This window comes from Delphinapterus leucas, chromosome 13, assembly GCF_059928025.1.
Source record: "Delphinapterus leucas isolate spDelLeu-1000000601 "Yukka" chromosome 13, BTC_Dleu_Yukka2, whole genome shotgun sequence".
NCBI lineage: Eukaryota > Metazoa > Chordata > Mammalia > Artiodactyla > Monodontidae > Delphinapterus > Delphinapterus leucas.
Genome location: NC_143141.1, coordinates 29,631,313 through 29,645,622, shown reverse-complemented (window position 1 = coordinate 29,645,622; position 14,310 = coordinate 29,631,313). Strand labels below are relative to the sequence as shown.

The following is a 14,310-nucleotide window of genomic DNA, read 5'->3' as shown; positions in this document are numbered from 1 at the left end:
CATAGTAATTATAGTCACCAATACTGTATTATGAACTTCAAATTTACCAAGAGACTAGATCTTCATTCTTCTCATCACAAAGAAAGAAGTGATAATTATATGACACATTAAAAGTATTAGGTAACACTATGGTGGTAATCATATTGCAATATATAAATGCATCAAATCAACACATTGTACACCTTAAAATTACACAGTGTTATATGTCAATAGTATCTCAATTTAAAAAAGAAAAAAAAGTAATTGGTTGAATAATTTAGTTATCAGAATTGATGTATGTGTAACTTTACCACCTCAACGTGAAGCCCTGATTTCTGTCTAGTCTAAGCTTCAGAATTCAGTTTTACAATTGTAAATTAGAAATGAGGATTCTGAAAAGTCCTACACATAAATCCATGTAGATACATATAGCATGTGCACACACACACACACACACATCATACTTTGTATATTTATTTTGAATAGAAAATGGAATAAGCAGGTGAGTAGTTTCAAAGTTGAAGATTTATTCATTTTTGGAAATTTTAAGGTAATTTTAGTCAGTTTGATATAAATATCAATATACTATATGTTGGCTGCCATTGGTCTAAAAATCTACCAGATCTTCCAGCTCCATGCTACTAATAATATCTAGTACTGTTGTGAGCTGAATTGTGTCCCCCCAAAAGATATATTGAAGTCCTGAACCCAGGCACCTGTGAATGTGACCTTATTTGGAAACGGGGTCTCTGCGATTTAACCAACTTAAGGTAAGGTCATATTGGACTGAGGTGGGCCCTAAGTCCAATGACTAGTGTCCTTATAAGGAGAAAGAGACACAGAGAGATAGACACGCAGGGTAAAGGGCCATATGATGGTGGAGACAGAGGTTGGAGGGATGAAACTTCGAGTCAAGGCATGCCAAGTATTTGCCAATGATCATCAGAAGTTAGGGAGATGCAATGAAGGATTCTTCCCAAGAGTCTCCAGAGGGAGCCTGGCACTGCTGACACATCAATTCCAGACTTCTAGCCACCAGAACTGTGAGAAAATAAATTTCTGTTGCTTTAAGTCATATACTTGTAGTATTTTGCTATAGCAGCGCTAGGATATTAATACACATACTATATACAGTAGTAGATAGTAGATTGGCCAGTGATATTCCAACTGGGTAAACATTTCTTTGACATGTTCTTACACAGATGGGCATTCACCATACCTTAATGACTTGCAATTTATAATTTTGTTTATGTGACAGACCCATGATATTAACTTTGGAACAACAACAACAAACAAAAAGTACTGGGTGAAAGAACAGTATTGTTTCTCCTGAGAGACAATTAGAAACTGGTTTCAGACAGGCTGGAAGTAGAGAATGCAAATTTTCTGTTAAAAATCAGTGGAATAAAAGCATTTTATTTCAATCTCATCTTTTCGACCCCTGTCAAATGCCTAAAAGAACAAAAGAATAGTAGAAAATTCAAGATTTAATATAATAGAAAAAAAACCTTCAATATACAAATAGAATTATACTAGCTAAAAAATGTGAAATATTAACCTAAACAAGAGTGCATGATATTTATTTTCACAAACTTCCTCAGTCTCCAAGATATTTGTACATTTCCAAAAAAGAAATTAAGTATCTTATTCTGCATAATCTCTACAAAATGACAGTTAAGACATCAAGAGTTATAGGAAGGCTCTGGGTACTGTGGAATATATCCTGTTGGGACCCAGATATTTGCGACAGAAAAGCAGATACCTGGCAAATAAAAAACAAATAAATAATAAAAATAAATAAAACCATCTGTACACTTTCTTTCCTAGCCTGAAAGTTACTTCACTGAGAGCTGAATAGAGGAGAGAAGGAAAAGCATTGCCATAGACTAAATGTTAGTGCCCCCATTCATATGTTAAAACTTAATTTACAGTGGGATGTCATTTGAAGGTGGGGCCTTTGGTTGGTGATCAGGTCATAAGGGCAGATCCCTCATGAATGAATGACACCAAACCTGCTGGCACCTGATCTTGAATTTCCCAGCCTCCAGAAGTGTGAGAAATAAGTTTCTGTTGTTTATAAGTCACCCAGTCTACGGTAATTTGTTATAGCAGCCTGAATGGGCTAAGACAGGAATAGAGGAGGCAATCCATGATTTTATAAGTTGAGGGGTGCTCTGGATACTCTAGCTTTCAACATGATGGGCTCTCAATATTACACTTCCCTTTCTGCACTTTCTTCTGTACTTTTGAGGGATAAACATGCAAGCCACATATTTCAGACAACCTAGCTTTCTGGTTTCTGCCAATTGGAGGCACTAGATGGAATTTAGAAGGAAGAAAGAAGAAACAGAATATTACTTTGCTATTTCAGTTTCTTTCAGCACCTAGGGGCTGTGACAGTAGCAGGACCATAATGACAAAAGAAGGCATCTTGCTCATGGTCTTCTTGGCATGGAACCTCCATTCTAGGAGAAGAGCATGCAGGGGTGGAGGCAAAGAAAGGCAGACCAGCTCTACAATATACAAAAATTTATTGAATTAAATGCTCGCGAAATGGGTGAATTTTATAATATTTAACCTATATTTTATAAAGCCGTTTTTTTAAAGGTGATTTTAGGCAGCAGTGAATGTCAGCAACTTTGAGAGTAATTTAGCAGCAATGGTAGAGTTTTTGCTTAATAGCAAAATACATTTCTAACAGTAGCAGACACAGACAGAGAGCTTACCCCTCATACTGTCAGCAGCTCTGGGGCGAAAATGGTCACATGAGCTGTAGCCTAAGGCAGTGACAGTTTCTTGATCTATGAAGAACAACCCTCCTCTTCCCGTAACACCTTTAGCCATTCCATCACTCTAGTCACCCGTGATCAGCTATAAATTTCCCCATCCTTAAATACTGAATGGTTTTCACATCTGCCAAATGTACGCTGAATACCAAAGAAGATTTTTCTGTCACCCAAGCAATTTGTTGAGGAAAAGTTTGGAGTCAACACCTCTGAATCCACGCCCCAGATAGTCCCAGTTACCATAGTTGTCAACATCTCTGGCAAGCAGCAAAAATAATTCAAAGATGGATCATACTTAGAAAGGAAATGATATGTGCTCTATGCACAAAACATTTTTCTTTAAATCAGTAAACGGTCATTTCTGATAAAAAGATGGTTACAGTAAAACAAAGGAATGAAAGAAATGCTTCTCATTATTCTCACAGAATGTATAGATAATACCATCTTTATAAGTAATAAGTGAAATTTGAACAATGAGAAAAAAGTATTCCAAAGAGACTTTATAGGATGCCCAAAGAATATAGAATTGAGTTGCAAAATGTCACAATATGACAAAAAATGAAAAGCCAGTGTAGAGAATAATGCCCGTTATAGGTGGAAAAAGTTAGATGTTTATAAGTAGTTATGAGGGTGACTCCGAGAGAAAGAAAGAGCGGGAGGGAGGGAGGTGGAGCAGGGAGAGAGAAAGGGGAATGTAAACATGATCACAGATGGAACGCTAGACTTTAAAAAGGTATATCTAACATGCATTATTGATATTTTTAAGAAGAACTAAGCAAATGAAAATATAGAAAGAGTCTAAAGTATAATTTTTTCAACATTTTTCTGAAATAAAAACAAGTTGAATGTGTAGACTGAAGGGGCTCATAGATTTCCAAGAAATAATGAAACCTAACATTCATACCTACCATTCCAAATCAAAGCATATTCTGGTAAGGATGTTAAAATTCAGGTACAAAGAAAGAATCCTAGGAGTAGGAGGGGAAAAAATCACGCCCCCTACTAGTGTGAAATATCAAGATGGATTCGACATCTTCACAGTAATATTCATGCAAGGAGACAGTTTGATCAGTATCTAAAATATACTAAGAGGAAGAATATGTGATGCAAGAATTTTATAATCAGCCAGGTAATCCTTTGATTTTAAAGAAAACTTTTGAGTAAAAAGGAAAAGGGTGCACGAAGTTATGCCATTTATGAATAACAAGGTCTGAAACTCCTAGGGGACAAGGTTAGGCAGTGATAAAGAAAGAAAAGGGAGAAAATGGAGCTGAAATCAACTGATTAGGTGATGAGAACTAAAGGATATTTTTTAAATTGACAGAGTAGACACCCATGCCAACCCACCCCCACTCCTGCCCAAATATGTTAAGATTAATTTTTATTTAATGAAAGTGACAGAAGCGTGAGATGGTCACATGATCAGAGCAAAGGTAGCGGGAATATTCAGCCAGCCTCCTTTGGGTTGCAGAGTCTGTTAATTTTGACTCTGTTCCCATGTGAGGACTCTTGTCAATACGCAAAGCTCATTTTTTCTAAGCTCAAAGCTTTTTCAGAATCAAGTCACCTAACACCATTCAGAAAGAACTTTAAGCAGCATCTATGTCCTTCCTGTGAAATATTTATGAGCAACTTGGATTCTGACTTTCCTGTCAAACCCACCAAAGCCTAGTCTACATTCTCTTTTAAGGACATGATGGATGTTGGAAGTGGAAATCCTGTTTATCCCCAGCCCACACCGATCTTTCTATTTTTTTCTATTTCTATAGATGATAGATAGAGAATAGAGATACAGTTAATTTCTCACCGAGCTTATTAAAAAATCTATGTTCTTACAAGACGTTACTTATATTATTTCATTTGATTTCCCCAATACTGTTAATAGTTGGCATCATAATTCCCATTTTACAGCATAGAGATTTCAATTCCATTAGGTTAAATCAATTTGTTCTAAATTACACAGAAATTCAGTTTTGTGTCTGGTATTAGAAGAATCTCTTTGTACTTCCCCACCACCCCTTACTGTAGTTGTAAAATTCACCTATTGGCAATCACATATGATAAATGATCATATGATTCCAGACAATAAATTACAAGTGTTAAACTTAAAAATAATGGCTTGTTAGTTCCCTATCCCCCCATCTTTAATGACAGAAATCACAGATCTTGTTCATGAGGATCACAGTTTTTGAAGTAAAATACTGGATTTTTATTTCTATTGCTATGACGGTATTATTATAGTAATACCAAAACAAGAAAAACACAATACACAAAAAGAAAACTACACACCAATTTCCATCATAAAATAAATGTAGAAATCCTTAGCAAAATATTAATAATAGAATTAGCAATATATAAAAATAATTATACACCATTACCAATTGATATTCATTCTCAGCATGTAAAGCCTGTTCAATATTCAAGAATTATCAATGTAATTTACCCAATCCTAAAGAAAAAAAAATTGCATGGTCATATAATTCAATGCAGAAAAAGGGTTTGACAAATTTCACAACCATTCATGTTGTAAAAACAACAAACGAACAAAAAGCTCTCAGAAAAATAGGAATAGAGAATAACTTCTTCCACTTGATAAACAGCACCTATGGAAATCAAAAACAAAAAGAAAACCAAAACCAAAAATCCCAAAGTTAACTTATACTTAATGATGAAAGACTGAATTATTTCCCTCCTCAAGATCAGGAACAAGGCAAGGATATTCACTCTCACCGCACTCATTTCACATAGTATGAGGTGTTCTAGCAAGTTCAGTAAGGCAAGAAAAACAATTAAAAGACAGATATGTAGGTAAGAAAGAAATAAAATTGTCTCTATTCGCAGATGATATGATTATATACAAACTGAAGTCTAGGAATACACATATACTCAAAAAATACCCTTTTAGAATTAATAAGTTAAGCAAGGATACAGGATATAAAACAAACATAAAATATTAATTGTAAACCTATTTGCTAGGAATTAACTATGGGCAGTGAGATTTTTATAATCACTCAAAAATGAAATATAGAAATATATCCAAATAATCAAATATTTACAAGACTTGTCATCAAAAACTATAAAATGCTCATGAAAAAAATCAAAGAGGTTCTAAATAAATGGAAGACATTCAGTGTTTATAGATTGGAAGCTTCAGCTTGGTAACTGTTAGTTTTGCAAGGGCCATCATAACAAAATATCAAAGGCTGGGTAGCATAAATAAAATAAATATATTTTCTCACAATCCTGGAGGCTTATTAAAGTCCATGATCAAGATGTCAGCAGGGTTTTATTTTGCCTAAGGCTTCTCTTCTTTTCTCCTAAATGGCCATCTCTTCTCTGTACCTTCAGAGTCTTCCTCTATGTGTGTCTGTCCTAATTGCAAATCAGGTTGGATTAGAGCCCATCTTAATTACCTCATTTTAATTTAAATACCTCTTTAAAGACCATATCCCAAATATAGTCACATTATCATATTGTTAAGTCTGGGGGGTTAAGACTTCTACACATAAATTTTGGGGAGAGTCAATTTAGCTCATAACAGTAAGGATTTCAATTATGCCAAAATTGATATATAACTTTAAAACTATTCTCATCAAAACATCAGCAAGAATTTTTGTATAGACCAGATTATTTAAAAATATATATGGAAAAGAACAAAGGAACTAGAAGAACAAAAAGAATTTGGAAAATGAAGAATATAGTAGAAGAAGCCAGTCTACCCAATTTTAAGCCTTATTTTTTATCTTTATCTTTTTTAAATTACTGCTTTATTTATTTATTTTGGAGTATCGTCACTTTACAATATTTTGTTAGTTTCTACTGTACAGCAAAGTGAATCAGCTATACGTATACATATATCCTCTCTTTTTTGGATTTCCTTCCCATTTAGGTCACCACAGAGCACTGAGTAGAGTTCCCTGTGCTATACAGTAGGTTCTCATTAGTTATCCATTTTATATGTAGTATCAATAGTGTATATATGTCAATCCCAATCTCCCAATTCATCCTTATACTATATTTAGTAATCAAGACTGTGTGGTGTGAGTGGAGGAATAGACACATAGGCCAATAGAAGAGAACAGAAAATTCAGAAATAAACTCACAAATATGCCCAAATGAGTTTTGACAAAAGTGAAAGGAACAATTCAATGGAGAAAAGATAGCCTTTTAAACCAATGGTACTAGAGTAATCTGATAGGTTAAAAAAAACTGGGCCTTGACTTGTCACACATCTTACATAAAAATTAGTATTCTGGTTGTGATATTGTACTATAATCTAAGATGTCGCCATTGAGAGAAACTGGGAAATGAGTACATGAGACCCCTCTGCATTATTTCTTATTACTGCTAATGAATCTACAATTACTTCAAAATGAAACTTTTTTAAAAATTTAAATAAAACATTTAAATCCTAAATAAGATCAATAGTCTGAATGTTGATTCATAGTAAAGCCTTTGTCAGTTTGGTGCTTGTGCTATCAACAGCAAGGCAGACTGCTATGATCAGGTGAAAAAAAGAGATTACTGTGTGTAGCCTCTCATCCTATAATACCCCACTTGAGTTCAGACCTAAATAGAAGAGAGTCCTATTTACCAATCAGCTGGGGGAACACATACTGTCTATATATATGTAAATATTTCATTTTTAGGAGATTAAAGAAATTCCTAAGCTATAAAATCAAAACTATAGTGCTTAGGACTCAGAATGTTATTTGCTAACTTCAGAGTTTATGAAGATCTTTCATTATGAGCTTAAGGGAAGAAAAGAAACTAATATGTAAATTAAGCAAAAGAAAGTTATGATAAAAGAAAAACAAAGAGAAAACCCAACAGAGAAGGTAATAAAATTCCAGTGGAGATCATTACAGGTACTTTTTAGAAATAAAGGTAGTAGAACATAATGATAAGCATGATTTAGAACTGAAAAATGTTGAGAATAAAAGCAGTACATGCAATTTTTAAATGGCCAATATAACCTCCAAAAATGACAGAAACTGAGGATGGAAATTATTTTCCAAATATAATTTTAAATGATTTTTTACCAACTGAGGAAATCCTTTCAGCCTAACATTCTCCCTCAAGGGGCATTTGGATTTGAACTCCTAAAGATGGGAAGATAATTGGTATTTTATTGCTCAATTCCAACCATAATGATGAAAATATTGTTTATTTACTTTCAATTTTGAGTCAATCTTCAGGCCACGGAAAGAAGATGCTATGTTTAAGGATGGAATGAAAATCCAAGAGCTATGATAAAAATGTAACTTACACAAAGCAGATTGTGAAGAATATTGGGTAGAGAAACAAGGGCATTAAAATTGTCATATAAAGTATGAAAACTGAATTAAAGGACTATAGAAAAATGATTGAGTTTAATTACATTGTTTATACTAAAGATAATTGACAGAAAAACCAAAACAATAACATAATTGACTAAAACAGTTGGAGAAGAGGACCTGAGTGAGTTAAATATTTATATTTGATATTGGGGGAATAATAAATGTTATCTGATATTAATAAATTCAGAAAATATATATTGTTTGAGAAGGGAAATAACCAAAATATAAACAATTGTGAAGAACTTGTCTGGAGAGTAGACTTAGAAGTGAAGAAGTGATCTGACTCTGTTGATATTTAATATAAAACATTCTTTAACATGTGATTTTTTTTAATGAGCATATATTACTTGATAAAACCAAATACTTTAAAACTACAACCTACTTACTTATAAGTGATAGTGATTTATATGATACGAAGGTGCTTATTGTTGAATTGATATGAAAAAATTTAGAATAGAAGCAATTACCAAACTAGAATCATGCATGTAAACATTTTTTCTAGCATTTTTTATGTGTTAAAATGTGTTATTTTTCTTTGCTTTATACTGTTGAATTTGAAATATCACCCACCCAAGGCTCTTCGTTTCTCCCTAGTTACTTGGCTAGCAGCTGCTTCTATTTGCAAGGACATATCATGTGAATTACAAGGAAGTAAAATAATTGGCCTTCAACTAGACTAAATTTTCACCAAGTGGATTATTGTGCCCTGATAATGCCCACAGTCTAAATGACAACACTCAAAACTCAAATGTGTTCTTAATTATAATTTCCAAGTTAGGAAAATTGTGTTTTGTATAAAATATTATTTCATTAAATTAGCCACAATAAAAAATAAGAATCACCTTTCATTGGGAATATACAAGAGTAAGTTTCAAATAATTTTATCATGGAAAGTATTATAATAATCATTTCTAATATTTACAGTTAAGAATCTTAAAATCCTTCTGGCTTTACTTTCAAGAAAAGTCATCAGCAACATTTAAAAATGTATGCTTATGAAATAAATCATCCAATTACTCTATTTCTATGTTTAAATTCCCCAGTTCTTCTGGCAATAGAATATAAGTCACTGAAGCTTTGTTTCCAGTGGAAAGTGGCTGGTACCTCCAATCCTACCCCAGAAACCCACATTTATATAATCTGCAATAATTATCCAGGTATTTTTAGATCACTTCCATGGCTTTAATATTTACTTGTCATGTTACTTATTTTCACAGCTAGGCATCCCATCACCCGTCTTTACAAATCAATTTATTACAAATTAAAGGATATAATCCTTCTTCTCTGACTAGTTTTCTACAATTTCTTTTTCCCAGCAACAAATATAATTAAAAATAATAATTGATCATTTGTTTTAACTTGTCAGTAGAACTTACCATTTCCTGGTAAGGACATCTTTGTTAAAATTGGATGATTTTTAAATGTGTCAAAATGATCAAGATAATAAAGGCCTTGAAATATTTGCCTTTTTGAATTTAGAAATGTAAGCTATGACAGAATACAATTTCTTTCTGTAAAACACATACAAAAATGAATAGCACGTTTCAAATAGTTAACTGTTATTTCACAAGGATCATAAAAATTAAATAATTAGATGAGGAACTCTGTTCCATTATTCAACAGGACAATTAGTTCTATCAACATTTACAAGTTTTAAATATAGATTTATAATGCAAATATATTTATAATGTATTTTTATTTTTTTAGTGTATTTTTAAAATCTTCAATTAAAATCAGTAATCAAAAGAATTTAACATTAATGATAATAAAGCATTTATTATAATGTTTCTTTTATTCTTCAGTTATACTATTTCAATACTTTAAATACATGTTCAATTTTATTACCATATTTATGAATTAAAAATCTTAGTTTTGCTTAATGTCCTCCACTAGCAAGAAAACAAAAATTGAATGATACATTTCCATTTACTTATAACTTGAATTCTTTATAAATAATTTTATTTATCAAATATAAATAACTATGATTATAAATATAAGGTTTCAAAAAATGAGAAAAGCGAAGATACAGTTCATGAATTTGTGCTAATGACAGTTAATTATGCTTAAAATTTACTGTCAATTTGAACAAAAAACTATCACAAAAACAAAGTAGGACATTATATAATGATAAAAGGTCAAATCACCAGGAAGATATAACAATTACAAATATATATTCATGCAACATCAGAGCACCTAAATATATAAAACAAACACTGGCAGAATTGACTAGAAAAATAGACAGAAGTGCAATAATAGTAGACGATTTCAACGTCTCACTTTTAAGAATGGAGAGACAGTTACCTTATAGGGAACAATTTTTATGAGTTTTTCTTCTCTCCTTCCCTTATTTATTTTTGCAAATATAAAAAAAAAGCACAAACTGTGAAATAATAAAGAAAAGAAACAGAGATGAAAGAGAGAGAAAGGGGTGGAAGGAAGGATGGAAAGAAGGAAGGAAGGAAGGGAGGGTATCTTACACAAAAGGTGACATACTATACACAGTTTTCTGCAACTTCCTTTTATCACTTAACAATTTATACTCCAAAATATACAATATATAATCCATTTAATCCATTTTGTAGAGATCTTCCCAACTGCTTTGCGCAAGTACATAGTAATCCACTGTGTAGATATATTGCAGTTTATATAACTGTTGGATTTTGGTGTTAGAATTTTGGATTTTGAGGGTGATTTCAATTTTGTTACTAGTACCAATAATGTTACATTGAAGAACATTTGATACATGTCATTTTTTGGATCTTTGGAACAGATTCCTGGAAGAGGGATTGATAGATCAAAGGCCAAATACAGCTATGATTTTGTTAGATATTGATAAAATCTTCTCCATGGATGTTGTCCCATTTTACATTTTGAAAAACAAGATATTAGACTGCTTTTTCCTCCTTAGCCTCACCAACAGAGTGTTATCAAACTTTTCATATATTTCAAATCTTACAGGTGACTAATGGTTTTGGTTTTAATTAGCATTTTTCTCATTATAAAGATTATAATATGAAATATATTTTCTAACAAACATTGTTCCATTGAAAATATGAAACCTACATTTCGATCTGAGTAGCCCAGGGAAGTATCCTGGGTTAATGACATAAGTGGCTATTTAGTTGTAATTAATTAGGTTAATCTGAAACCATCCATTTTACTCAGGACTGCAGTTTAAAGAGATAGGAGAAAGAAAGGCAGAACAGAAGAAAGGGAAGGAAAGATGGAAGGAAGGAAGGAAGGAAGGAAGGAAGGAAGGAAGGAAGGAAGGAAGGAAGGAAGGAAGGAAGGAAGGGAGAGAGGGAGGAAAGGAGGGAGGGAGGGAGGGGTGAATTAAGCTAGGTCTGAATTAAGACAAAAAAATATATGAATAAATGGGAAAGAACTGCTTAAATCAATGTAATTACCCGTTTGCTTGAAATCTGTGTTATAGTTTGAAGTCTGTGCCATACCTACCTTGTTAAAAAAACACTAAATTTACCTATCTTGCTCATATTCATGTTTCTCATAAACTCTGACCAGAAATTACAAATTTTAAAGTTTTACCGCATTTCAACAGTAAACTACGTGCATAACCTCAGAAATGGATTGATGTCTCTTGTTAATACATATTTTGTTCATCATATGCTGGGTAGGAGCTACATATTAGTATATATGCTCAAATTTTTATTGCATTTAACACACCAGAAGGGACATTATACAACTAATAAGAAGTGAAGTCCATATTAAGTTATTTGATCAAATATGTTTCATGAAAACTGCCTAAGAACATCAAAACAATTAGTCAAACCCAAAATTCAATCTGAGTTAGCATTCATATTCAAAGATTTGAATTCAGAAGTAAGTTCAGAGACCAAATATTATATTTTGATTTGTTCTGGAGTGGCCATCTGCCCATATGAAAAAGCTACTGCAACCGTCTGGCAGGCAGTTTAAAGAACCAAAATAACTACTCTGTGCAGGTCAGGTTCACAGGCATCTGGGTGTTGACTTGGAAAGCACAAAAAGTAATAATCACAGCACGTGGTACTTTACCGAGTAGCCAGCCAAAAGTGTCTGTCTAAATAGTCAAAAAATTTAGCTGTCATAAGAATCCTTTGAGGAAACTTTATAAATACCTATCAAATTTCAAATATCAGTGGCCAACATTTTTAAAAACACCATAAAGATCTAATAAAATGTTATAGAAAAGTTATAATAATCCTGAGGTACCCATAATTTATATCCTGGCACATTTAAAAATGTTCCTTTTGTTTAAAAATGGGCTTCAAAGATATCAATAGTTTTATTTGTATATTTTATAAATATTTGTGTGCTAGTCAATAGTCTGATTTTTAATTGTTTAAAGCAAATCCAATGCCACAAAGAGCTACTTTAGTCATGACTTGCAGGAGTTCAAGGGGAATATCCTCTATCTTCACCCCTCTGCCCCTCCCCTACCTTCAAGTCTTCTCCTCACAGGTCTCTGCCTGGGAACTGTGGACTTTTGCTGCTCCTTTTCTTGGAAGAGTGGCTGCTGAAAGGAGTTAAATATGGCTCTTGGATAAGTAAGTCTGGGTTGGAGGGCCATGAAGAAGGGTCAGCAAGAGGACAATCTCCCTTGGCGTCCGGAACTTGTAGAATAGCCTGCAATAGAGTGGACCACCAGCTGAGCTCCTTGAAGTGAGAGCTACAGGCTGGCAGGGAGAAGGGTGACCCCAGTGTCAACCAAGAAAAGTTAGATATGCACACTGATGCACACTAAAGGTTGACGACAACTGAGAACATCTGTCTCAGACTCTCCTGGAGGCATTCACCAAAAATTGAGTTACAGGACCTTACACCTGACCAGCTGGAGAAGGGGTCTAGTAATTGCCCTGGTTATCATGCTTGTCATGATTTTTCAGCACATAAATGTTTGAGAATCACTGCCATTTTGAATGTGTGTTTCACTTGTCTGTTTTTCCAGTGGACTTTACCTCCTTGCAAGGAAGGTTTGTGAAGATTTGTTGCTGTTGTTTGCATTATTAGTTTTATTATGCTAATTCTAGAATCTCTGGTGCATAGTGCAATCTCAGGCAGGAAGTAATGGCTCATTAAAACAGGTATCCCAAAAGTCTTAGTAGAACTTCAAGATTAATTCCTTCAGGAAGAGGTAAAATTGTCATTAGATGCAGATGATATGATTCTATATATAGAGAACCCTAAAGACTCTACATGAAAACTACTACAACTGATAAACGAATTCAGCAAGGTAGCAGAATACAAGATTAACATACAGAAATTGGTGGCATTTCTTTATGGCAACAATGAAATATCGGAAAGGGAACGTAAAAAAACAATGCCTTTTAAAATCACAACCCCCAAAATAAATACTTAGGAATAAACCTCACCAAGAAGGCAAAAGACTTATACGCTGAGAACTGTAAGACATTAATAAAGGAAAGTGAAGATGATTCAAAGAAATGGAAAGACATCTCATGTTCTTGGGTTGGAGGAACTAATATTGTTAAAATGCTCATACTACCCAAAGCAATCTACAGATTTAACGCGATCCCTATCAAATTACCCATGACATTTTTCACACAATTAGAACAAATAATCCTAAAATTCATACAGAACCATAAAAGACCCAGAATTGCCAAAGCAATCCTGAAGAAAAAGAACAACGTTGGAGGCATAGCCACCCCAGACTCAGACAGTACTCCAAAGTCACAGTAATCAAAACAGCGTGGTATTGGCACAAAAACAGACATATGGATCAATGGAACAGAATACAGAGCCCAGAAATAAACCCACACACCTCACTTAATCTTTGACAATTAATCTTTGACAAAGGAGGCAAGAATATATAATGGGAAAGAGACAGTCTCTTCCGCAAGTGGTGTTGGTAAAGTTGGACAGCCTTATATAAACCAGTGAAGTTAGAACACATCCTTTCACAAATGAACCTATCTACACACGAAAATAAACTCAAAATGTCTTAAAGACTTAAACATAAGACATGACACCATAAAACTTCTAGAAGAGAACACAGGCAAAATATTCTCTGACATAAATCATACCGATGTTTTCTTAGGTCAGTCTCCCAAGACAATAGAAATAAAAATGAAAATAAACAAAGGGGACAGAATCAAACTTACAAGCTTTTGCACAGCAAAGGAAACCATAAACAAAATGAAAAGACTACCTACAGAATGGGAGAAAATATTTGCAAATGATGCGAC

At 33.3% G+C, this 14,310-nt stretch overlaps 1 protein-coding gene across 1 annotated transcript in view; it reads right to left on the bottom strand.

The window, feature by feature from the left end:
* Positions 1 to 437: 437 nt before the first annotated feature.
* The window catches only part of LOC149747718 (uncharacterized), a 29,681-nt gene continuing 15,808 nt past the window's right edge, over positions 438 to 14,310 (bottom strand). The window contains exon 4 of the mRNA XM_089922487.1: positions 438 to 12,730. Coding sequence (XP_089778613.1) covers positions 12,631 to 12,730 — 100 coding nt within the window. The 3' untranslated portion in view covers positions 438 to 12,630. The remainder of the gene's footprint in view (positions 12,731 to 14,310) is intronic.